The sequence below is a fragment of the Uranotaenia lowii genome, chromosome 3, assembly GCF_029784155.1.
Source record: "Uranotaenia lowii strain MFRU-FL chromosome 3, ASM2978415v1, whole genome shotgun sequence".
In the NCBI taxonomy this organism is placed as follows: Eukaryota; Metazoa; Arthropoda; class Insecta; order Diptera; family Culicidae; genus Uranotaenia; species Uranotaenia lowii.
Genome location: NC_073693.1, coordinates 97,986,870 through 98,013,342, shown reverse-complemented (window position 1 = coordinate 98,013,342; position 26,473 = coordinate 97,986,870). Strand labels below are relative to the sequence as shown.

The 26,473-nt window shown below is 35.5% G+C and overlaps 1 protein-coding gene and 1 long non-coding RNA gene across 2 annotated transcripts in view; one reads left to right on the top strand and one right to left on the bottom strand.

Annotated features, from left to right (window-relative positions):
* The window catches only part of LOC129756001 (keratin, type II cytoskeletal 72), a 91,875-nt gene extending 69,755 nt beyond the window's left edge, over positions 1-22,120 (bottom strand). Inside the window, exons 1-2 of the mRNA XM_055752751.1 lie at positions 21,563-22,120; positions 21,318-21,502 (exon numbers count right to left, since the gene is read on the bottom strand). Coding sequence (XP_055608726.1) covers positions 21,318-21,502; positions 21,563-21,681 — 304 coding nt within the window. The 5' untranslated portion in view covers positions 21,682-22,120. The remainder of the gene's footprint in view (positions 1-21,317; positions 21,503-21,562) is intronic.
* Positions 8,315-10,315, top strand: LOC129756007 (uncharacterized). The gene is made up of 6 exons (XR_008739368.1): positions 8,315-8,622; positions 8,681-8,885; positions 8,957-9,088; positions 9,148-9,264; positions 9,341-9,479; positions 9,535-10,315. It is a non-coding gene; the product is annotated as an uncharacterized LOC129756007 (long non-coding RNA).
* Positions 22,121-26,473: the final 4,353 nt, after the last annotated feature.

Here is a 26,473-nt window from a genome sequence, read left to right as displayed (position 1 = left end):
AAATTTCTCATATAAATGTTGCTTCCAGTTGAATATCAGTTCTAAACTCTCACTTTTCAAAAAGTACAGTTTCAGCTAAGTACATTTTTACATGTTCAACAAAATGTTTCCGATCTACCTCTGTAGAAAACATTTTATTCATATTTCTGTTATCAATATGATTCAAAAATAACCTTGTAGGCAAAATGGGTTAAAAATTGTATGTTAATTCTTACTTTCAGTTTTTTTTTCAATTGTCCGCAACCATTATTTCATTTGCATCAGAACTAAATTTATATTTTTTAGACAACAAATGCTATATGGACAACAAATATGGAAGTATTTTTACGAATCTTTCAATTGCTTTTGATTCGATTGATAAAATACCAATCTGTGTCACATCTAGGCGTCATTTATTACCACGTGCTGTGTACAATTAAGCAAGAAAAAACATATCTAGGTTGCATATCGCCCCCACGTGCATAAGAAATATAGGTACTTGGTTGAGAAACAGGCGCCCAATTGTTAAATTATTCCTGCGATCAATGAACATTATGTTTTGGTTACTATCCACTTGCGACGACGTTTGCTTGACCATAGAGACGAAAAACAAACCCCTCAAAGAAAAGAAAATCTCTAAAAATATATGCCATGACTTTTCAGTTTCAGATTTTAGCAAAAATTATGTAGGTATATGTTTTATTCGATCGGCAAAATGTCGATCTGGATCACATGATCACATCTAGGCGTCATTCATAACCATGTGTTGTACAAATGAGCTAGGAATCAAGTAGAAAAAAAGTCACATCAAGGCTTCATATCGCCACCCCTTGCATTGAAAATATGCTTGGTTGAGAAATACGCGCCAAAATATTCCCACTGATCAGTATGCTATGCCATAGTTACTATCCTCTAGCGACGTTGGCTCGGGACGCCTCGACCATGGAGACGAAAAACAAACCGCCCAATGGAAAAAAATCTCGAGAAAATGGATGTCATGACTTTAATTTGATTCGAAAAACTACAAATTTTGTATGGGAGCCACCCCACCCTTAAGTCGGATGGGGTTGTAACTATTATAGAAACCACCGCCGGCCCCAAAAACCCTCAGATGCCAATTTTGACGATGATCGGTTCAGTAGTTTCCGAGTCTATAGGGAACAGACAGACAGACAAACATTCATTTTTATATATATAGATAAAAAGCTCCCATTTTTATTTCTAAATTCGTTTCAGTTGTGTATTTGGGCCGAAGTAACAATTTCTAGAAGAAAACCTAATTTTTATTTTTTTTTTTTAACAGAAAAAGTTGAACGTTTGAACATGTTCTAATGTTCCTTGAATGAAAAGACGAATGCTACCTACATTAACACGAACTAAATATGGAAGTTTTTTAGCAAATCTTTCAATTGGTTTTGATTCGATTAATAAAATACCAATCCGTGTCACATCTAGGCGTCATTTATTACCACGTGCTGTGTACAAATCAAATAAGCAAGAAAAAAACATATCTAGGTTGCATATCGCCCCACGTGTTTGAGAAACAGGCGCCTTATTGTTAAATTTTCCAGCAATCAATGAACAGTGTGCTTTGGTTACCATCCTCTTGCGACGACGTTCGCTCGCCCATGGAGACGAAAAACAAACCCCTCAAAGAAAATATGCTTGGTTGAGAAATACGCGCCAAAATATTCTTACTGATCAGTATGCTATGCCTGGGTTACTATCCTTTTGCGACGTTGGCCGCGACGCCTCGACCATAGAGACGAAAAACAAACCGCCCAAAGGAAAAAAAAATCTCAAGAAAATGGATGTCATGACTTTAATTTGTTTCGAAAAACTACAAATTTTGTATGGAAGCCTCTCCTTCCTTAAGTCGGATGGAGTTTTGACTATTACAGAAACCATCCCCGGCCTCAAAAACCCTCAGATGCCAGTTTTGACGATGATCGGTTCAGTAGTTTCCGAGTCTATAGGGAACAGACAGACAGACAAACATTCATTTTTATATATATAGATTATCAACACATACCAATTGTTTGTTCGGCACGTGTGTGAAGTGATAAATACAGATAGAGTTGCATCTTCCTCTACAGATGAGTAGGCTAAGCGTGGTTCACCCCACAAGCTGAAAACTTGCAGTGCGAACGAACGAAAAGAAGGTAAGTGATCGCTCAGATAAGCTTCCTTTAACTCAGAAACGGATCTATCGATGTGTAGCCTTCTCAGTTAGTTATCATCGCGTTCGTTACATCCGGGGTTTGGTTGAAAAACGTTACGGTCAATAGTCTAATAGTGAACTACCACCGATGCTACAGTGAGCGAAATAAGAATAGCACCACTATGTGTTTTGCTTGTAAAAATATGAAGGATTGAAAAATACGAAAATTTTCTTCCACAGTTTGTTCTGAATTGCTTAACGGATAAATCAAGCATAAGTTTACTTTTTTTGGACGTAGCAATTGGCGTTGAGGACCAAAAATGTGAAAAAGGGGTGCGAAATAAGAATAGCACCACTTGAGTTTTTCAACAAAAACAAGATTATTTTTAAAAATTTACTGGGTAAAAGTAATTAATAATGCTTCTACGAATTATTTGAATAGATAACTGCATTTTAAGGAGTTTTCCAGAATTCCAAATGTTTTCAAAGGTATTAAAAGGGAGTTTTAAGAGATGCTCTTCTAGCGTTAAGAAATTTGATATTTGAGCGGTAATTCTTTTCCAAACTACTTACTTTCTTCATCAAAATGACGTGAAATGATGAAACAAACATTCGGGATTAACTTTGAATCATAAAAAAGTAGGTTGGAAATAAAAAACTTAGATTTTGTTAAGTGAACCACACTTTTTTCCACTTTCAAGTCGTAGATGGCAGCACTATCTTGCAGTTAAAACCAAATTTAGTCTCAATATTGATTTTCCAGGTTTATTTAGGCCCATATTCATCATTTTTAGGTATTTTCGCATCACAGTTTTGTGGAAGTTCACGCTGCAGAAAGCTTTTCCGGATTTGCAAAAGAATCACTAGCACAAAAATGTACAACCGCCAAAATACCTGCTCATCTCAACTCCCGATTCAACTGCAAATAATACCAAGAATACTGCTAGCCATCTGGTCCATCAAGTTCCATTGCAAAGTATAACTTTATTCTGATAATCGGTCCAAAAAATTCACTTTAAGTGACCTTTATGCAATTCTTATTTTTTTGGTTTAGTGATCTTAGAATTTCCAAAGCGTTCACAAGGTATATGTATTTATTTCTTGACCAAAATCATCCAGCACTCCTTAATTAATCCCGGATATTCGAAAATGGGCATGAATTTGGTTAAATGGCAAGATAGTGCTGTCATCTATGACTTAAAACTAGAGAAATAGTGTTTGACTATTAAAAACATTAGTATTTTTGAATTCCAACCTGCTTTTTGGATTTAAACTCAGCTTCAAATTTATGTTTCATCATTTTGCATCATACTTATGAATGTTAATGAAGAAATAAAGCAGTTTGATAAAGTTTTATAGCTCAAATATCAAATTCCTTAACGCTAAAGGAGCATCTCTTAAAACCCCCCTTTTAATACCTTTGAAAACCTTTGGAATTCTGGAAAACTCCTTAAAATGCAGTTATCTATTCAAATAATTCGTAGAAGCATTATTATTCACTTTTACACAGTAAAAGCAGTAAATTTTTAAAAATAATCTAGTTTTTGTTGAAAAACTCAAGTGGTGCTATTCTTATTTCGCACCCCTTTTTCACATTTTTGGTCCTCAACGCCAATTGCTACGTCCAAAAAAAGTAAACTTATGCTTGATTTATCCGTTAAGCAATTCAGAACAAACCGTGGAAGAAAATTTTCGTAATTTTCAATCATTCATATTTTAACAAGCAAAAAACACATAGTGGTGCTATTCTTATTTCGCTCACTGTATGATGCCGTGTTTTGGATTTTTTTTTAGCCAAAGTTTTTAATTTTATGAAGAGATTAATCACCGTTATTTTATGTTTATTATTTAATTGGTGAAAAAAAAAATCATAACCTTAAGATGTTCTTTATAGAAAGGACATCACTTTTTACCGATAAGGTCGATAAACTAAGCTCGATGGAGGAGTGACTAGCTTCATTATTGTTCATTAAATATTTTTGGCTTTTTCGGTCTTTTTAGTATATCATACAACTTTGTTTTCAAATACCTGACGTTTCGACCAGTTTTGGTGGTCTTTTTCAAGGGAACTAGAAATTTATTATTGTATTACAAATTTGTTTCGGAGCGTTGTTAATTATTAAACATGTGTAACCCACTTATCAGTCTGATGTTTTTGTCAGTGTCGTTTTCATCCAACGGTTAGAAGTCCAGAATTTGCTGCTCGTCTGTGGTAGATAAAACGTTATTTTTGTACAATACATTTACTTGAACCTTCTTACATTTTTGCACGGATAAAAAGGAACGATTTTCATCTGTTTTTCTACGGTCCCACTGCACATCAACGTTAGAATTTAAAATGGTGTCTGAGATGTGTGGGACGTGTGGGTATAATTATATGTTGAGTTTTCTGGTTTAGATCTTAGATGTGGAAATGATTGGTTTCTATTACTGTTTTTATTACTATTTCTACTACTGTTTATTGTTTTGGTGTGTGTTTTAACTGAGTGTAGAATTCCTGCATATGTAGCACTAAGTCTGGCGGTGTCGGTTCTAAAATTTACGGCATTCTCGGTGTTGGCTATATGGTACATCTCCAATTTGTAATACAATAATAAATTTCTAGTTCCCTTGAAAAAGATCACCAAAACTGGTCGAAACGTCGGGTATTTCAAAACAAAGTTGTTTGGTATACAAAAAGGACCGAAAAAGCCAAAAATATTTAATGAACAACATACGGTCGTAACATAAAACCAAATTTTATTATTGTTATGATTAGCAATTGATTCGGGATTCGGTAGTTGAGATTAGCAGAAACTTCGGCGGTGGTATATTCTTGTGCTGGTGAGTTATTGCAAATCCAGAAAAGCTTTCTTCAGCGTGAATCGAGATTCGGTAGTTGAGATTAGCAGAAACTTCGGCGGTGGTATATTCTTGTGCTGGTGAGTTATTGCAAATCCAGAAAAGCTTTCTTCAGCGTGAATCGATATTGAGCCTTAATCAGGTTTGACTGCAAGATAGCGATGCCATCTGAGGAGTTTTCACGAAAGAAAGTCACCTGTTTTTAATAGTAAATGTAAATTTTTTGAAAAAATCAAAACTTCAGGATGAAATATCACTAAGTAGCGTACATTTCAAAAAATGTTTGACAGTTCAGAACAATACGCCTCGTATATAGAGCGTGAATGATTAAAAAAAAGTTTTGTGAAGTTTTGCACAACTCTGGTTGTGGCCTTAAGGTAGGGTTGTCATCCGACCCGCAAAAGTTATTTTTAGAAAATGTTCCACCGTTAGGCTTTTTTCTCAAAATGTTCCTCTTTTTTTTAAATTTCGATTCTACCGCTTCAAAACTATGGTCCGTGCTTGATGGAAACGCTTCTTATAAAATCTCTCTTCGGTAATTTTCAACTCCTGTCATTTTTTCTAATCTTCTTTTATACATCTATGATTTTCAAAACTACTAGAAATGTCCTTATCTTAAGAACATGACATTCACCGATAAGGCTGTAAACATTAAACAACACTTTTATAAATTTTCATATTTTATGCAACTAACTTACACTACAAAACCCTAAATTTAGCTTAAATTAATTGTTTTAGCACGGAAAATCATTCAAATTTAATGTTTTTAGGAGTTTTTTTTTTATTTGAAACTTTTTTCATGGTTGATATGACACAAATTAAATAACTCGTTTAGTTTTCAGCATTTAAGGTTGCCAGCACATTTTTCAAACATATATGGACCAGGCGAATCCGGAAAATTTTATCTAAAAACCTGGCAAACCTACAAAATCCGGGTAACCGGGACCGACCTTTTCCCAAACTTTATGTCAAATATCTGGGCAATTCCTGGTAAAACCGGAAAATCTGGCAAGCTTATCTTAGCTTCACCATAACAATCTGGTTCAAGCGATGTTAATATTTTTCCGGTTGAAGAAACTAATCTTTAAGTTGCTTCCAAATGATGATGGCTTTAGATGTTTCTCTGAAATACTAGCAGAATCCCTTGAATGTAAAGCTTGAAGAATATGTTATTCCGGATAAATTAGAACAGGACAACCGAGCGAAAAAAAATGATTTTGATTTTCAATCAACCAATGAATGTTATAGGGGGAAGTCGTCTATGGCCGGACATCGTCTATGGCCGGACAACATAGATTTTTCGATAACACAATATCCTAATAATGTCTTAACACCATGAAAATAAAGTAAATAGTAGCCTGATATGGTGTTATAAATATGGTAATCCAATCTGAAAAGGTAAACCAATGATAGGCATCTAAAGCTTTTGCCTAGTAGTACGGAGAGAGTCGCCTAAACTTTGCATTTGTATTGTGGTCAGTTTTTTAGGCTTGTTAAATTTGAACTGCACATGAACGACATCCTTGATTGGTTATCTTTCGACTACAGTAGATATGAGATAACAAAACGGAAATTCAAACGAAATATTAGAAAAATAAAAAAAAAATGCGATTTGTCTATGACCGGACACCAAGTTGTTGTCTATGACCGGACAAGAAAAAATTCAAAATTATAGATGATTTCAACTTGAAACTTTCATTTTTTCATCTCTATAGCATCCTCACATGGTTAGCAGAAGATAAGGATTCAATAACGAAACTATTTCGGTCCTCTGAGAAACTTTAGATTTTGCTGTCCGGTCATAGAGAATTTTTCTCTGGTTTTTTTCGAAACAAATGTTCCGTTCTGGTTTGTCAAAATAACTTTTATGACTGGCTTCATTAATCGGTCAGTATTGGAAAACACATACTCACAAGACCTGCGCAAGTAATTTCAGTCATTTTGCTACGTTTTTGTGCCATTGGTGACAACTTTGGTGAAGTAATTCGTAGTGTCCGGCCATAGACAACACTTTTGGAAGTGAACGAAAACTAACATGAAATGATTTCTCTTACTACATGAATATGTTGTAAATTAATATTTTTCTAATTTAGTTAGGTGATCATAATATTGATACTCTTCAAATCAGTAGAGGAACCAATATTTACAAAAATCTATTTTTGAAGTTATTGCTTAAAAACCTTAAGTGTCCGGTAGTAGACAACTTCCCCCTATACGAGTTAAACTGAATAAACTTGGTAAATGATTAAAAACGGTGGTAAAATTTTTAAAAACTTTCTTCAAATACGGATTTTAAATTAATCTGAACTACAACATTTTCGACTGGAATGTTCGCAGTATACAAAGATGGAAATTTTCTTGAGAATTCCACTTTAAAAAAAAAATCATTTTTCCATAATTTTATTACTTTCTATGAACTATTTTAGTAAAAGTTACGTATAAATATGTATAGGAATGGTTATAAAAATTAGGCTTTGAAGAGTTTCTAAAATGTCCAGCTTTTTTCGGCGATGGCCTGCTTTTTTCCGTGAAATGTCCCGCTTTTTTTAAAGTATCTGGTAAGCTTACCTTAAGGGTAATTTTAATCTAAATTTACTCGAGTATTCCATGGTGTTGGCTTCTGTAGCATGTTTCTCAAGACATATATCGATTATAGGCCAGTATGTGGCAGTTTGAGTGTGAATTTTGAAAATTCTCAACAAAATGTACTTTTCCCTGGTTTAGCCGATTATCAGTTTAAGTAGTAAAGTGATTGTACCACAAATCAGGCGGATTTGTCAGTTAACAAAAATAAGCCAGAATAGATTTTTTACTAACCTTTTCCAGTGAAACTCGTCATTTATTGTGATCAATGTACTGTATACGGTAGAGGGTCGTCGAGGAAGATACGTCTGAACGGGTCGCTCTCTAGAACACATCTGACATCTCTCACTCTGATGAGCTAAAGCATAGGCCTGAGTCTCAATGTATTATGGGTATGGAAGGGCAAGATACTACACTACTTTTATCCTTTTTATTTTTTTTCTTTTTAGTTCAATGTTACTGCAAAACTAACTAAAGTGTCGATAGTTACAAAGTTAAATATCATGCGAGTAGTCCTGCAAATATACTGGAGTTCGTATTGGTCGCTTAGACCTTCTTGAACCATCTGGTGAATCTGGCTGATTAATACGGCATAATGATTTCGATGAAGAGGACAACGCTGCATCCGATGATGTGGGCAATAATGTTGATTCTGAAGGAGAAGGCGGTAATGATGCTTGCGGATTGATGTCACCAGTGTCAATTCTTCGAAGATGAGAAACATCCCGCATGATCAAATACCGTACACTTAATCGTCTGAATCATTTGGCTCTGATTACATGAATAGTCACGATTCCTTTTGCGACTTCGCTCATGGCGTCTTTGCTGAGAATGATTTAAAAGGATTTTTGAAAGATACGGTTAATGGTCTCAAAACAAATTGAATTTTCGCGCATCTGAGTGTAGTGTGTCTCCGCTGTTGTTGTTCGTCAGGAAAAAAAACACGACGCTTGAGAATCCGTATACGATTCCAGAAAACTCGTGAATTTGGCCAGAAAAACCATAACAGCACTGTAAAATTGGCACACCGAGGCCGGTCAACAAAGATAGTGATAAAGGTAAGCGAAAAAACTGTTTTTGAGCGAAAATCTTATTTTTTTTGTAACCTCCGTACAGCTCGACAAACTACACCCTCCAGCCGGACAAACACCGGAAGCGCCAAACAAGGTGAACCCTCCGTCGGAACAACCAGCAACACACCATCGACAACCGCAGCAGTAGACTGATCCGGCGGAAGAAAACATAGCCTTTCGTACAGTTTGTGTTCTGGTTATGTTAAAGTGAGCGGAACTCCCGAATCGAAACTTTTGAATCTTCCGAGGTAATAAAGGCTGTGGAAACAGGTAAAGTTTTGTAATATTTGTTTATCGATATTTTGATTTTCTTCAAAAGGAGCACCACATGCTACGAAATCAGGACAACCGAAAAGTATTCCTCAACAGAAGACCTGAACGCTCAAAATGCCGGGAAAGGTTGCGGATCAATTGGCACTGTTCATTCTCCCGGAGTAACCATCTGTTGGCGGTAAAGTTGTATATTTGTAATATTCAATCGTATTTTTAGTTCATTTTTGTTTTTTGTAGGTTGCATTTCGGTAGATCAGCAGAATCGGGTTAAAAACTTTTCCGTTCAAGAGTCTCCGGGATTTTCTCCAATGGCTCCGAAAATAGCCGCGTAGCCCACCTTCTGGTCTTTAATTTGTAAGTTTTATCATTCAAATTTCATTATTGTTATTTTCACGTCGTTATATTCAATTTTCTTTAAATCACTTTCCAGCTCCACTTTGGTCGTGTTTCTATGAAGCCATTCTATGCTTATCGATCTATTTTACTTAGATCTGAAGCAACAAAATCAACGGCAGCTGCAGCTCCGCATCAAACACGCGTTAGGTTTTCTGCAGTCGTTATATCTGAAGGTAAAATTGTGTTAATTTATCTTATTGTGTTGTAACTTAGTTTTTCAATTTTTAGGTTAAAATCAAATAATGCTCCACCATTGTGAAGTCTCGTCTCGTTAAACGCTGTCAAAGAATTCTTGATTATGGCGGCAAGGATTATACTGAACACAATTATTACCCATGCATGGCATGACCACTCACCGTCGACTAGTCATTGGATAGTTTTTTTGTCTCGTGTCTAGAAAAATCTGTTCTAAACAGTGAAGCCATGAAGCAAACGCTGTGCGTGCGTGATACCGATCCGACTGGTATTCGAACTAAGAACAATGCTACATATCGCTTCAGATGCTTCTACTCAAATGTATCAGCAATCTGCATCACCCTAGGATTCGATCAACATCGAGTAGGCTGCTGAATATTTAAAATTATTTATAAAAAACGAATTCATGATAATGTTCCGAAAGTTTCAGGATAATGATTTATGATTTAAGTTTATGAATCGGAACTGAACATTATTTGTTGAACTGAATCTCTTTCGTGACAGTTTAGCTTAATCAGTTATAGTGGTAGATAGATACACAGAAACTTATTTTGTTTCTGTTAGACTAGACCTAAGTAATATCTCTGTATAAGACTGAGTTACTCGTAAAGGTGCTTATTTCAATGCAAGATTCAATTTTTTGTACTATTTTTCTCAAAAGAAATTCATTTTAGAGTTTTTGTGACAAATTTACTTACACGAAACCTTGAGTTTTTTTAGTCGCGAATGCCATTAAGAAGGTAAAACGACTATAATCGAAAAAAAAGAAACCTTCAGTATTTATTCGAGTAATATATTTTCAGTATCGTATTTTAGAAGCCATATTCGATTCATATATTGTAAATTAAAATATAGTATTGTAAATTAAAAATAATAGGTCCTAAAATAATTAACGATATTAATAAAATTTTCTTCATCAAATTATAACACGAATCATCTTTTTTATTATTCATCGTAAAACTATCTTTAGAAGATACGCGTTAGCATCCAAAAAAATTAAAATCGACGATAAGACAACGATTACATCTATCGTTTTGATTTATTTCGAATCTATAGAAAAAAGCAAAAAAATGAATCGTTTCTTTACTTAACAACCCGTTCCCTGTATCGTTATTTGTGTCTAAACGATTCCATTTGATGAAAAAACGATTAGTCTAATCGTGCATTTATAATCCAAAACTATAAAGGGAATCTTTTAGGTGTCTTGGGAAGAAGATAATGGGGATCGTTACTGTATGATACTGCTCCATGCGGGATGTCTTCTGTACTTGACTCCCGATTGTTCAGAAGCCACAATCACATCCCCGCCTTTCCTTTCAATGACCTTAAACACTTCAGGGTCGAAGTTGGGGGTGAGCTTATTCGTCTTTGCCATCTTTTTCAATAACACCTTATCCCCTTCCGAGATTGGATTCGGTTTTGCATTGCGTTTAGCATCGGCATACCTTTTACCTTTATCTTTCATTTCCTTATCTCTGTCAGCAACTTCTTCATCAATTTCTTTAGGTTGACTGATGGATGGTAGTTTATCTCGTATGTTGTGACCAAAGAGCATTTCTGAAGGAGTTCTTCCTGTTGTCGAGTGTGGGGAAGACCGATACATAAGAAGATACTTATTCAATTCAGCTTCCCAGTCCGCTTTGGTTGCCTGACTAATTGAGAGTCTTTTCAAAATAGAACGGTTTTGTCGTTCTACTTCCCCATTTTGTTGAGGCCAGTAAGGGGTCGTGTTTATTAATTTGATGTTGTTTGTTTCACAGAAGACTCGAAACTCTTCGCTGCTAAACTGGGGACCGTTATCGGCTGTGATGGAAATAGGCAACCCAAAACGAGCAAAAATGGACGTCAACCGTTTAATCGTCTCACAGGAGTCAATTTTTTTCATCACTTCAACCTCTATATAGCGGCTGAAGTAATCAACGATTACAAATAGATAGTGCCCCGTTGGAAGTGGTCCTAGAAAATCGATAGCCAAATGTTGCCACGGTTCTGAAGGCAGTTCTCTTCGCTTCATCGGTTCCGGACCAGAAGGTGCTGCTACTAGCGTGCAACCACGACAGTCTTTAATGTAATTTTCCACCTGCGTATCGATTTTTGGCCACCATACTTTTGCACGCAACCGTTGTTTCATGATGGTCATACCCGGATGACCCTCATGTGCCAAGTCAAGCGTCTTCATTCTCAATTTTGTAGGTATGACAATTCGAATCCCACGTAACAATATTTGCCCAGCAAAACATAGCTCAGTCTCAAATGGTTTGAATGGAGCAGCATCTTGATTCCATGAACCATGCTCCAATGCGGTCTTTACAGCTAAAATTGAAGTATCCTCAAGGGATTCTTTTTCAATCTGGGATATCTTCAAGGCAACTGGGGCAGCATTTGAAGCCACCCAATTCACATAATGCTCTGAATATTCCTCGAAAGCCTTGCCATTGCCTTGGGATGTAACAGCAAGTCTTGAAAGTGGGTCAGCGATGTTAGATTTACCTGCTCGATAGATGACTGTACCCTTATAGGCCTGTAAACGAACCACCCATCTTTCAATCCTGGCACAGGGTTTCGAACGAGGACCAAAAATAGTTTCAAGTGGTTTATGGTCGGTTATTAACTCAAAAGAACGTCCATACAAATAAAAATGGAAACGCTCCACAGCCCAAACCAGAGCTAAAGCTTCCTTCTCTATCTGAGCGTAACGTTTTTCAACATCCGTTAAACTTCGACTGGCGTATGAAATTATTCGGGGGCCTTGGTCGTTAATCTGAATAAGAACAGCCCCGAGACCAACCGGGCTGGCATCAGCTATGAGTTGAGTACCGTCTTCAATGTCGAAGTATCCTAGAGTCGTAGGATTGGTCATATAACACTTCAGATTATCAAACGCTGCCTGATGCAATCGACTCCAAACAAACTTACTTTGTTGTTTAATAAGCTGCCGAAGTGGGTCAGTGAGTGTAGCCAAATTAGGTATAAACTTTCCCACATAGTTGACTAACCCTAAAAAACTTCGAGTTTCTTCTTTGGAACATGGCTCCCGAAAGTTACGAATAGACTCTAATTTATCCGTGTCTGGGCGAATGCCGTTAGCTGATAAAATATGTCCCAGGAATTTTAACTCAGTTACACCGTAGATGCATTTTGAATTGTTCAATTTAACATTCATTTCCTGTAGCTTACAGCGAACTTTCTCCAACCGAGAATTATGTTCCAGAAGATCAGATCCGTAAACTATCACGTCGTCAATAAAATTTACACAGCCATCGCATCCACTTAAAACCTGTTCCATAATTTTTTGGAACAGTTCAGGAGCGCAGTTGATGCCAAACATCAAGCGTGTATACCTGAACAGACCTCTACGAGTAATAAAAGTCGTTATTTCTCTTGACCTCTGTGATATTTCCACCTAAAATAAAATTTACTTCGTCAAAATATGATAAAAATCATCTTTATTAACTGATATTAACAAATTGACAGTTAGACAACATTTCTTTCTGAACTGCTCACATTTAAAAAAACACCAATTCTTCAGTCAAATCAAGATAGCAGTACTGTCAATTTAAAAAAAATCAAATATCAACCCACCTGGTGAAAAGCGTTTTCTACATCGAGTCTTGAGAACACTTTTGCTTTTGCAAGATCAGGTAGGAAATCCTCAATCGTTGGCAGAGGATGATTCTCCCTCTCAACAGCTTCGTTTGCCCGACGCATATCGACGCATATACGCACATCGTCTCCTTTAGGCACAACGACAACCGGAGATACCCACTTGGATGGCTCGTTCACTTTTTCGATTATTCCTTGGCTCAACAATTCATCCAGCTTCTTGTCTACCAACTTTTCCAGAGCGACAGGAATTCGCCGATACGGTTGGACTACAGGTGTAACCCCAGGCTTTATAGGAATATCGACGACAATGCCTTTGATGGTGCCATACGGGCCAGTTTTATTCTCAGCGTCGATTTCATTCACCGTGACGTCAATTTTTAAGATACCCATAGCCGTTGCAGTGTCCCGGCCGATTAAAATCTTTCCACTTCCTCTCACAACGTAGAACTCAGCCGACGCGCTTTGATCACCCAGCTTAATGTTTGCAGTAAATGCTCCAAGAACAGATAACTCCTGTCCACCGTAAACCTTAAAAATTTTGGAAACATCCCGTTTTTGGTTGCTCACAACCACCTTCAGCGACTTCATAATTTTCCAGGCGGACTCGCTCAATAAATTATACTTCGAGCCTGAGTCGATAACAACTGAAACAGCAACACCTCCTATCTCACATTCAGTCTCCCCTTCGCTGGCGGTGGTCGTTAAATGGAAAACATATTCCGTTTCTGTTTCTATTTGGTTTACTGTCGATTCTCGTTTACGGCTAACGTCGTTTGGATTCTCAGTCGTAGCTGCCACTGGATGCTTCCGCTTCCGGCACTTCTTGGCGAAGTGATCAAGTCCACCACATTTCTTGCACGGTTGTCCTCGAGCTGGGCACTTTTCGTCGCGAGCCATATGTCCGTAGTATCCACAGCGATGACATTCTAATTTCATCGAATTGGGAAACCGAGCTCTCTTACCAGCACCGTAAGAGGGTTTAGCGTCAATCTTATTAACATCGCTTATCAGTGGTTTCATCATCTCTCCTTTGGTGAAAGATTTTTCCTGTACTGCCACAGTTTCAAAAATTTTGGCCACTCTCAATACTTCCTGTAAATCTGCATCGCCTCGTTTGAGTAAATCTCTGCGCAAAGCCGGCGATTGACAATTTTCGATTATTTGATCCTTAATATTTTCTTCGATTTTATCTCCGAAGCCACATCTTTCGGCCTGCACACGCAAACGAACCGTGAATGAATCGATGCTCTCTTCTACCTTTTGCTTCATTTGACGAAGCAAATGACGTTCGTAGGTCGAATTCTCTTTGGGGAGAAAGAATGCATTTAATTTAGCCACGGATTCCTCGTAGCTTGACATGTTCGGCGTATACGTATCCACGTTTGCTAGCGGGCCACGCATTCCACTGCCGGGTAAATCAGGCAATGTATCGTATAATTGCTGAACGCTTGAGCCGGCAAAGTGTAACAGCAAGTCCTTCTTCCATTCGTCATCATCGATGCGGCTGGCGCGAATCATCGTATCGAATGCTTTCACCCATTTGCGCCACTCGATACCGACATCATTCGTATGGGACGCATAATCGAATGGTTGCAGTTGCAATCCAAGAGAACGAATCATATCTGCAAAACAAAACATAAGCACACATCACTTTTCAGTTTCGCAACTTTTTTTCCATAATTTTATTTTTCAGCGAGAGTGGGACAGAAAAATAATTGCCAATAGCTTCGTTCAGTCGTAAGTAGAAATTAGTTTCTACTGATTTCTGTCAACTGGTAGTTGAGTCAATGTTTTGGTCGTATATCGGCCTATTTCGACCAGACTTTATTGAACAAACTTAATGTACAAAAAAAACATCGCATATTTGACACCAAATCACGGAGAATCGTTTTTCTCTCGGTTGAGTTTGCGAAACATATCTCACCCATACAACAACACTTATTTGTCATTTCTTTCCCCCCTTCGTGGGCAGTTCTAGTACTAAAGAAAGCTACTGCTTTCTTTATCTCTCTCAATGCCTCATATGTACATTTCAACCATTTTTTTTTCTCATCTTCCGGTCGTCCGCATTAAAGCAATTTTATCCGCATTGAAGCGATTCTCATTACCCTGCATTTTCGCAGAATAAACCAGTACCTTTTCTCTAACCGCATTGAAGCGACTGGTCTATTACACAACTTATCCCTGCTCTAGGCAGAATGGCATCAGACTAGATGATGTCACCGCATTGAAGCGACTGAGCCATTTCGATAACTAGACTTTCTTTCTCTATAATTTTCCTTCAAATTAGAATTACTTACCCAGTGAATACGCCATTTTAATTCTCGTCGCCAGTGTACTGTATACGGTAGAGGGTCGTCGAGGAAGATACGTCTGAACGGGTCGCTCTCTAGAACACATCTGACATCTCTCACTCTGATGAGCTAAAGCATAGGCCTGAGTCTCAATGTATTATGGGTATGGAAGGGCAAGATACTACAATCAATGTGTAAAATGCAGAGCTCTTCAAGCCGAATTTTTGGATCACACTACTTACACTAATTTTTATTATTTTTTGCCTCGATGGCATTGTAGAAACATTCCTTAATTTAACAACGTTGAAACACTGGAAACTAGAATGTCAACTCTTGGTCTAAAATTTTTGTAAAAAGAGGTCAAATAAACATTTTGATCTCTTATTTAAAAAAAAACTATAATGTTTCTTCCCAGTGTTTTTTTATTGTAAATCTAACTCGATTTACCTTTTCTTAATTTTGTTTTTTTTTGTATAGTGATCTGTTTTTTTTTCAAGAATCTTCGATAAAACACACTTCTTCCTTTTTTTCGGTTTCCTAGTCGTTTTCCCATCCAATGACTGGAATCGATAACATTTGAATGGGCTTGTGATATAGCTCAGTTGGCAAGTCAGTTGCTTTCTGAGCCGATGTCCGTGAGTTCGAGCCCAAGAGTAAACATCGATCACAGTTGTACCGAATAAGTTTTTCAATGACTTGTCCGCCAACTTCATCGTTGTTATAAGTCGCGAATGACATACAGATGTTAAAACGACTATAATCGAAACAAAAACAAAAAAAACATTTGAAAATAATAATAATAAAATAAAGAATTTTTCCATATTAACTGAAGCAGCGATTTTTAGTTGATATCCAAACGTTTGAACTTTTTTTATTTGTTTTAAAAAAGGTCGGTTTTGAACAGTCCCAGATAGTGGATTTAAAATTGATTTTTTTTTTTATTTCGGGTATTTAACACCAGATCTAAACGTTTCATGCATTTCTAAGCCATTGGAAATCAAAATTAAAAGTTCGATTTTTCCGATTTCTTTTCGAATTCGGTAATTTTTAAGGGTAAAAAATCGAAACTTTGAGCAATTTGAGGCACCCCCAAATCAAGTCCGATTGAGTTTAAAATTTGCACAGATCAGTTTTTTGGGAGAATCTACTAAATGTATATGGTCGGTTTCAGTATTTCGACATGAACCATTTGGCTGCCACCCTAATATACTTTATATACAGGGACGAAAATGAGAAAAAATGAAATTTTAAACAAAAAAGATTAGTGTAATAGGAATTGATAGTCCTCAATAACTCAAAAATCATATATCTAATTTATTGTTTTTATGTAAACAAATGATATATGAACTAGACATGACTATTTTTTTTCTCAGCCCTTTAGAAAATAAATTGAATATCGTATATTTCTAAGCTAGCCCAAGTAACAATTTTAGCTTTATTATGGTCAGCAAAATATCGTTTGGACTATCGCATTAATCTTCATAAAAAGCTAAAGCGCATTTTATAACATCACCTGGACTCTTATAAAGCCAAAATCAGGCTATTTGGCCCTACCCTAGAAACGTCATCAAGACATATAATTGTTAGTCATCAATGTTGGTCACCAAAGCTTTTAAAAAGCTATTATAAAACATGTTAGAAATTTTTGTTTTTTTTCGGTTCTGTCAGTTCTCGGAGTTTTTTTTTAATTTTTTCCAGCAACCATAATGGTTGATTAATGATGATTGCATTATTCAGATATGATCTGGTAAAATTAATAGCTTAAAAAACCAATGTTTTAACCATATATTGAGCGTCTTTTCTACTGCCAGTCAAGATTTTAGGTAAAATGTATATGAAATAGTATCTTAAAATAAATGCGCCTCGTCAAATCTGATGGTCAATCATGATGGAATTGATGGAAAAAGGCCTGAAAAAATATTTTCCAATGCTTGCATTGTGAATCCATCAACATGGCGTCATTTTGTGCCCTTCGATTTTGCAACCAACATGGCGTGAGTCAATTCATAGTTTTATTATGGTTTAATGATGACCACAAAAAAAGCAACGATTTGACGTTTCTCTCGCAAGCCAACCAATTACACGCTAAGGTTGAGTTCCTCATTTCTGAGTTGTTAATCATTAGTACAGTAAATGAGGACAGACTTTTTGAATGAAAAGGGATTGATTTTGAATGACCCGTGGAATAAATCATGAGTTGAAGTCAAATTTCGTTGTCTGACGCCATCTTGAAATCCAAGATGGCGGCTTTCGCTGAACTTTAAAATGGTGTAAATGGCTTGAAATCGCATGAAACCCCAACAAAATGGGTATCGGGTGAAAGGGCTAAACGAGTAGAAGTTGAATTTCGATATCAGACGCCATCTTGAAATCCAAGATGGCGGCATCCGCTTAACTTTTAATGCTGACAAAAAGTCGCATTAAACCACCACTATACGGGTATTGGGTGAAAGGGCTAAACTAGAAGTCGATTTTTTTCTTTCCGACGCCATCTTGAAATCCAAGATGGCAGCTTCCACTGAATTTAAAATACTGTTAATCGATGAAAATCGCTTGAACACAACTTTTTTTCATGTAATACTACATTAAAACTACTATTTTAAGACAATTTAGATCATTTTAAATCACTTTTATTATTTTTTCATTATGTTTCTAATGCATTTAGCACTTTTCTTGTTTTGTTTATAGTTTTTGTTTTTTTTTTGCCATTTATGTAATTCTATTATTCCTATCATGCTATTATGTTTAAATAAGACCAATACATCTTATTCTAGCGAAAACTATAAGGTTATGTTGTTTCTGTTAACCGTCTGATCTAGGCACATGTGCCAAATTCGATGTTGCCAAAATCGAATGTTGCCAAAAACGAACGGGGTCTGTATTGTGGTGGTTTTTGTGGGATTTTCAGTCACTTACAGATTTTCAGAGAAACACGAAAAGATATATTTGACTTCTATCATTTAGCCTTAGCACCCAATACAATATATTTGGGAGTTTCATGCTATTTTCATTCATTTACAGTATTTTTAAGCTCAGCTGAAGCCACCATCTTGGATTTCAAGATAGCGTCAGAATGCAAAAATAAACTTTTTATAGCTTATCCCAATTGACAAACACCCATATTTTGGAGGTTTCATGCGATATTCAATGATTAAGAGCATTTTTAAAGTTTATAGAAAGCTGCCATCTTGGATTTCAAGATGGCGTCAGATAGCGAAATTCAACTTCTACCGGTTGATTTCTTTCAACTTATACCCCTATAATATAGGTTTTATGCGATTTTCAGTCATTTACAGTATTTTCAAGTTGAGTGGTAGCCGCCATCTTGGATTTAAGATGGCGACGGGCAACAAAATTTGACTTCTACTCGTTTATTACTTTCACCTAATAACCATATTGTGAAGGTTTCACGATATTTTCAGTAATTTACAGCTTTGAAAATAAAAGCGGAAGCCGCCATCTTGAATTAATGATGGCGTCAAGCAACAGTTTTTTTCCTACTATTTGGGCCCTTTCACTAAATATTCATATTGTAAAGATATTCATACCACTTTCGGTGATTTCAAGTTTTCAAAGATGTATTTTTTTTAATTTTAACTCAAAACCAATACGCATAACCTACCAAAAATGTGTGAAAATGGGAGTTCCAATTCAAATATGTGCTATCTAATCTGAGCGTGTCCTGTTTTGACATCTTGATCGAGAACTGTCACTAAGTTTTATGGCGGTTTAATAATCAGGCACTGAGTGCTATTATAGAACATGCAAAAGAAAGCTTGGAGCAAACTTTTAGGTTTGTGTTTTATTATAGTTTAAAAAGAGCATTCATGACTCTTTCAAAATAACTAAAACAGCATGTTTAATATAAGTTTTATTAGCGTTTTCAAAACCATCTGAAAACATATGGTCGAAAAAAAATTATAAGCATTCTGCATGACCATAATAAAACCACCATAAAACGAGCTGCACAAAAAAATGCCATAATTAAACCATAATAAAACTTCCTAATGCTAGTTGGCATAATCTGTGTTACTTGGGAGCTGTATTGTTTATTGATTTTAAATAGCCATAAAAATGTGCGAAAATGGTATTTAACTCCAATAACTTATACCTATCATTAATTGTATTGTAATAAATCGATACCATCAAATATCGTCGTGGTGATTAACCCTGTTATTCATAAGGCAATGCTCTGTATAAAGATTACTTTTTTGTAACATACATAAGCGACATGAGGTTTAACGCTTTCGGTATTCAAATATTCAATAAATTTCAATCCTAATTTTTAACGAAGCGTTTGAAGTCGTTCAACTGAGCGCTCCATTATTTAAAAAGCAAATTGCATTGAATTACATTATAAAATTTTAAAGATTCGTTATAATTGCGATTTTTACATAAAAGCATATTCTGTTTATGGAATTGTGTTTAAAATAAAAATTTGTTTTAAAGGTTTGGAAGAGTACATTTAAAATAACACCAAATTATGCTTTCGTTTTGGTGTCATTAGGCTATCATTTGAAAAGTGAAAACACCCTAAAGATACTTTATTTTGCTATTGGTTAAAATTCGATTCCTCATCATGAGCTAACTTTTCCGTTACTTGAAAAACCAATTAAATCTCAACGATGCGGGGTTTTGCTATCAAAGTCAAATCCATCCAAATGATGCCTCTAGTTTGCTGTCCGCACCTCAAACTGTCCAAGTAACACCAATCGTTCTATTAAGCTCTTCAGAACTGATTTAAGATTAAAACTTGGTTTTGAAGCCTACTGTTAAACTTCAATTGTTTCTTGAGTGGTATCAGTATCAAGGTTTTTTTAAACCCTTATGAAGCCAAATTTTGCTATTGTTGAATATGCAACACCAAAAGATGCGTTCAGTTTTCTGTTAACACCTTATTTTGATCGCAATTTGCTATCGAACTAACTTCGAAAACTTTTTTTGTGCAACCTTTATAAAATCAATAACATTTTGAAAAATAGAAATCTAAGACAGGTATTAAGCACATGTTGAGATACCTTGTCCCGTTTCGATTTCCTTCGGAATCGAAGCTGGAACAAGGCGGCAAAACTCTCAAAGGCCTCTGATTTCAATCATTACTGAATCCCACTTTGTGCTAAAGGAAAGTGAAAATTTTATTAGCACTTAAGCGCCAACAACTAAAAATTCTATGAGATGAAATCTCTTAAAACCTGGACTTTCTTTCCAGGGGTGGGGGAAAGTTTATGTAGGTTCATGAGCTAAGTCGCCGTGGTAATGTCCGTAGTTCTTCGCAGCAAAGAATGACAAAACACAATGCTTCAAAATAGGTAAACAAAGGTAACTAAAGTGCATTTTTTTTGCCAGGAATTTACCACTTTGTGGCATTCTTCCCTAAATTAAAGTGCAAACTTATCGATAAAATCGTCCTTTCAATTGCACACAAACATCCGCCGGAGAACTTTTCCGGGCTGTGGTTGGATGCAGAACATATAGCCAGCCCGTTAACTCTCGAGATCGTCGTAGATTCAATTCACAACTTGCGCGGCACGTACTACTAGGGCAAAAAATACTTGAAGGCAGTAGGTTTATAACCGCCATAATCAGTTTAACTTAAAACGCAGCTTATTTTACATAAATCAACCGAACAACTCCAGGATCAAAATGCTGAGATCTCCAGATTTTCTTTTTGGTCTCCAAGAAAACTCCATTTTCCATCCTCCCATAGAAAAGCCACCTTTGGTAACTCATGTTGACTGTCAGAATAACGATAAGTTAGTCCTTATGGGTGGAATTTTTATTTTACCAAAATTTCACATTTCAGCACACAGAGATCCACTTCCAATAAGACTGACATGATACATGGGTCCGTTCGTAGCACACAATAGCAATAAAACCCTGCTGATAAGTTTTGGTCATGTAGTTATCGGTACTCACCCTTCTCAATTGCAATCTCTAGTCTACGATTTTCGCTATGTACAACCGATGTGATGTATGATATGATAAACAGCCACAGAATGGTCATCAGAATGGCTAGCCAGAGGCCGAAATTCCGACAATCAATCTGTGACCGGACGTGATCGTCATCACGCCGAACCGATGTGGTCCTGGGACGGGTTTTCCTACGAAAAGATAATTTTTCAATTAAGTTTGTTGAAATGTTTGAAAGTAAACAAACAAACCTTCGAACTTTTCGCTTCCTTTGAGTAGTCAGCTCCGGGAGTTCAAGATCCGAAAGGCTTTTAGAATCATCCGATAGCTGCAGAAGCTTGAATGATTCATTCTTACTATCGCCTATCATTTTCGTTTCGACTTCGAATTTGAACAAAAACAGAAAACCTAAACCTACACCTGTATCCGGGCGTTTTCAAGACTTTTTAATCGCACAACCGACGTCAATTTTCTTATCATCTAGGGTATCACAGAACAGCTTCTCATTGCCCGTCTCAATTTTTATTGGAGCCTTCCCGAAGCCTCTTATCCTCGTCGTCTGGAATTTATGCACTACACGCTGCGAAGTTCGGAGGCTACATTACGAAACTACCAGAAGTTGGAATCGATACAACCGTAGATCACCTATTCACCTAGACGTGATGATACGCGGATTTAGCTCTTACCAAAGCACCACATACGACCGCGTCACGACGCCTTTAAATATGCCAATTCTAGCCCTTATCAGGATTTAAAAGAGAAAATTAAACGCGATTTTATACAATAACAAACCAAATCCTCCCGACGAGACCGAAACCAAAATAAAAACAAACCGCATCGGCGCTGATGTTGACGTTTACACGTTGCTGCTGTTCTAGCCGTTTATGATATTATTTTAAGTCTCTAATGATTACTCTCTTTCATTAAAGTGGTTACTTTTTATACAGTTTAAAATAATTCAATTCGGCCAGAGATGTTCCTCGTTTTACATCAATTTAAAACAGGCATGTCAAACTGGGGGCTTGCGGGCCGCATGCGGCCCGCGGTCTTGGTCAATGCGGCCCGCATAGCCTTAAATTTTCACAAAATTCCGTACTTCACAGAAGTACGCTGGCTTTCCTGCCACAAAATATTAAAAAGATTTTTTTTTTGCCACGAGAGAAAATAATATTATTTTTGGAAATGAAAGGTGAACTTGTTGAACATTTTCAAGCAGACGACTGGGTTCAGAATTTGGCATTTGACGTTGATCTCACTGGCCACCTGCAAGATTTTAACTTAAAGCTTCAAGGAAAAAAAAAAATCATAATTGCTAGTTATGATGTAAAAAACTTTCAAGTGAAGTTACGGTTATGGATCAACCAAATTTCCAAAGAAAACCTTGTGCACTTCTCTACGTGTCAAGAACTGAAAAGGTCAAATGAGGCTGCAGCATTTGGTAAATACGTACTTCACCTAGATTCGTTACTAGATGCATTCAAAAGCCGTTTTCGTGACTTTAATTCATACGAGCAAGAATTTTCGTTATTTGTATCTCCATTTTCGTTTTCTCCTAAAAATGCTGCTGATAATTTGCAACTATAGTTGATAGAGCTGCAGTGTGATTCTTTATTAAAAGCGAAATACATTGAACTGGCTGTACCAAAATTTTCCAGCTTTTTGCCTGAACGCTACGTTGAGTTACGGAAATTTGTTGCCAGAATTGCAAGTAGCTATCTATTTGAACAGTTTTTTTCCATAATAAAAGCTACGAAAACTGCTCATCGTTCGAGATAATCTGATAAAAATTTATCATCAATAATTAAAGTGTCAGTGACAAATGGACTTCAACCTGATATCAGGACAATAGATATAATGCATTATAATATAAGAATGTTAAACATTTAAAGCATACATAACGATTTAACGAAAAATTTCACTCCAAGTTTACTAATAACTATATTCCATTTTATTGTATCTAATCTCCGCGAAACTAATATCTTATGTTTTCTAACTGATTTTGGCTGCGGCCCTCTACGTCATGGAATTTTTTTTATGCGGCCCGCACACTCAAACGAGTTTGACATGCCTGATTTAAAAGAATGTTATCAGTTATTATGTGGTTATTGTTATCATAAAATCTCTTTTGGTTGTGTTTCTGTTTAACCCTCAAAAGCTGTTCCGTTGGCTGGCCGCAAATGTTGATCGATTTTGTTGATATTAGATTCATTGTGTAGGTGTGTGTAGGTAAATTATTCTAGTTTCCCAATATTTCAAAATAAAGTCGATATGTTTTACAAGGTTATAAAAACTCGTTTCCGAATGAAAGAATTCCAAGAAATCAATGTTATTTATAAAAAACCTATAACTTCTAACAACTTTGTTATGTTTTGGAGTTTTATTATTGATGTTGATGTTCAAATATGTTGAGGTAGAATAGAAGTTTTGACCGTTATTTCAAATCTTTCGGAAGAAAAAGACTTCTTAAAAAGACACATTCATCTTTTGCTTTGATTGGCTGCATGTCATTTTTTATTTAATCGGTTTTTAAAAATTAAGATTTTAGTTTTCTCTCGTTTATTTGATTATCATTTTCGTAGAACATACCTACTTAGTCTTTCAAAAATCTCAGTTCCTCGATGTATTGAAATGATCATTATGATGATTGGAATGTGTGCAGAGAATAGAATTTTTAAATAATAATTTTATTTAATTGTCTACAAGTGACTCCAGCAAGCTTCAAACCACATATACCTACCTATTAAAAAAGGAAATGTTACAAACAAATACGAAGAGTATCAAATTTAAAAAGTACGAAGTATTATAAAAATCATTTTTCATTTTTTTTCTACTTTTGCGAAGTTCGAAGAAATGAGTAGGGGGGTTCAATTCTATCTGACAGCACCACTTCAAAATAGTTGATTCATGAGAAACAAATTGATGACATGTGATGAAATTGCTTCTTATTAAATACTACGCTCTCATTTTCTACATCTATTCATTTCTTTTAGCTTTCTATCCGTCTGTAGTTTTCATAAATCTTAAATTGTTCTCTCCAAAATAACATAACTAACGGTGTTTATAAACTCTTCATAAAATTGAAAATGGTTTTTAAAATTATTATAAACCATTTTTTTTAAGTTTCAATATATTTTAATATTTGAAAATTTTGAAATAATAAATAATAGGGTAACGGGCCTATTTCGTACCGCTTTGGAAAGTGGCTATGCTATTTTCTAAAAAAAAAGTACATGTTACAATTTTTGACTGCTTTATCCGTTTCTTACGAAGATCAAGGCTTTTTCTATCGGAACATATCGTCGTTTATTGCAATGTAACAAGATTAAAGCTTAAAAACGCGTTTCTTGATCATTACACTGGTTGGTATTTTGGACCACCAGGTTTCTATTTTGGACCACCCTTAAACTAAATAAGTTTTTTTTAAATTTTTATATATTTACGACAGCAATTGATGCTGAATTATGCGAACAATTCAGTAAATCTTGTTTTTTCTTATTCTTGTAGTCAAGTTACGATTTTTCGATAAGAATAGTGTAAAAACAGAAAAACTCCTCTGTTATATAGTGTGTTCCAAATGTTTTGAAAATTCTGACAGCACACTGCAATCTGGACAAAAAAATTTCTTTTTTATTTATTTCCTGCGTGAGCTTTCTTTACGTCGTATGAAACATCTTAAGAATTTACAGAAAACTGCTGCAAAAGTTATCAAAACAGCCTTAAAATTTGTATTTTATTTATAAAATATGTTGTCCAGGCTACAAATATTCTAAATGGAAAGAAGTTGCGACTAGTTTCTGTCAGTTTTTGTATTTTTTCGTAATAAAACTCTTTGTTTACATTTTGTTTCATACGACGTAATTAGTGGTATGAATAAGGTTCAGCAATTGCTTCGATAGCTTTTACTTAGCTCGAAATCAATCAAAGCAAAAGTCCGAAGCATTTGCTAAGTTTGGTATGAATAAACGTTTTCTTAGCGGATGTGTACTAAAGTCTTAGAACATAGCTTTTGCTTCGAAAAATAGAGCTATCCAACCAGCAGAATCTGAAGTTTTCTAAAGTAAAATGAAAGAAGACGATCAGAAAATTGAAAAGTACGGCTAAAGTAGCCTTGAACTCGACGAAGCGGTTGGTGGGTGTAAGAACGACCGGAATTTTTTTTTGGTAAATGCGTGCTCGTATGTTGATGTTTAAAGAAAAATGAAAACATATTCGAATATTGTCAAACGAAAAATTTCCTAACTTGAATATTTATCATAAGCTCTTCCACATGTATTCGGATCGGGATAATCCGATGTATAAAAAAATAGCAATAGGCGCGCATTTTAATTTAGATTTTTTTAAATCTTAGGATTATTACAAAATTATTTAAAAATGATAGATCTGTATAATATTTTAAATTATTACAATTTATTTCTTACTTTAAGCCAATTGGGACTTCTTCCACTATAACCATTTTTTTTTTTAATTTGAAATATTTACTAATAGATTTTTTTAATTTTATCTTAGACGAATGATTTTATACAACGACAGGAATATGAAAAAAGTTGGGTTATCACTTCGAATTTTCTTAATCCATGTTGAAAATGCCTTTTTGAATTGTTTTGAAGTGAAATATTGCTAATTTGATAAATTCATGACGTTATTAAAGAATTTTTTATTGAAAAAGTCTGCTACCGAGCATGCTTAGAAAATAAAGCAATTGCTAGGAGAATTGTCGAGCAATTGCTTCAGATTTGAGCTTTATTCATACCAAACTAGCTTGTTCTAAAAGTAAAAGCTCCTGACTGAGAAAACTGAGAAAAGCTGTCAAAAAAACTTTATTCATAACAACCGAAGCAATTGCTTTAAGCGACTGCTCGACTGCTCGATTTAGTTTAGCCAAAGCAATTACTAGGTTTTTTTCATACCACCCAATGAAAGCTCACGTGAGATTTGTTTCAAATTTTTAATGATTTCATTCGTTTCATTACAATGGAAATTGAAAATTTTGTATGATAACTTGAAATTCAAGAACAAATCGAAAAAATTAAATTCCGTTAGCTTCATACCTCAGAAACTGATTTTTTTCTTCTTATTTTCAAATAAATGCATATTTAGAGTGTTGATATTTTACATTTATATATAATGACATAATTGAAAAATTAATACCAGAAGTTCAACGA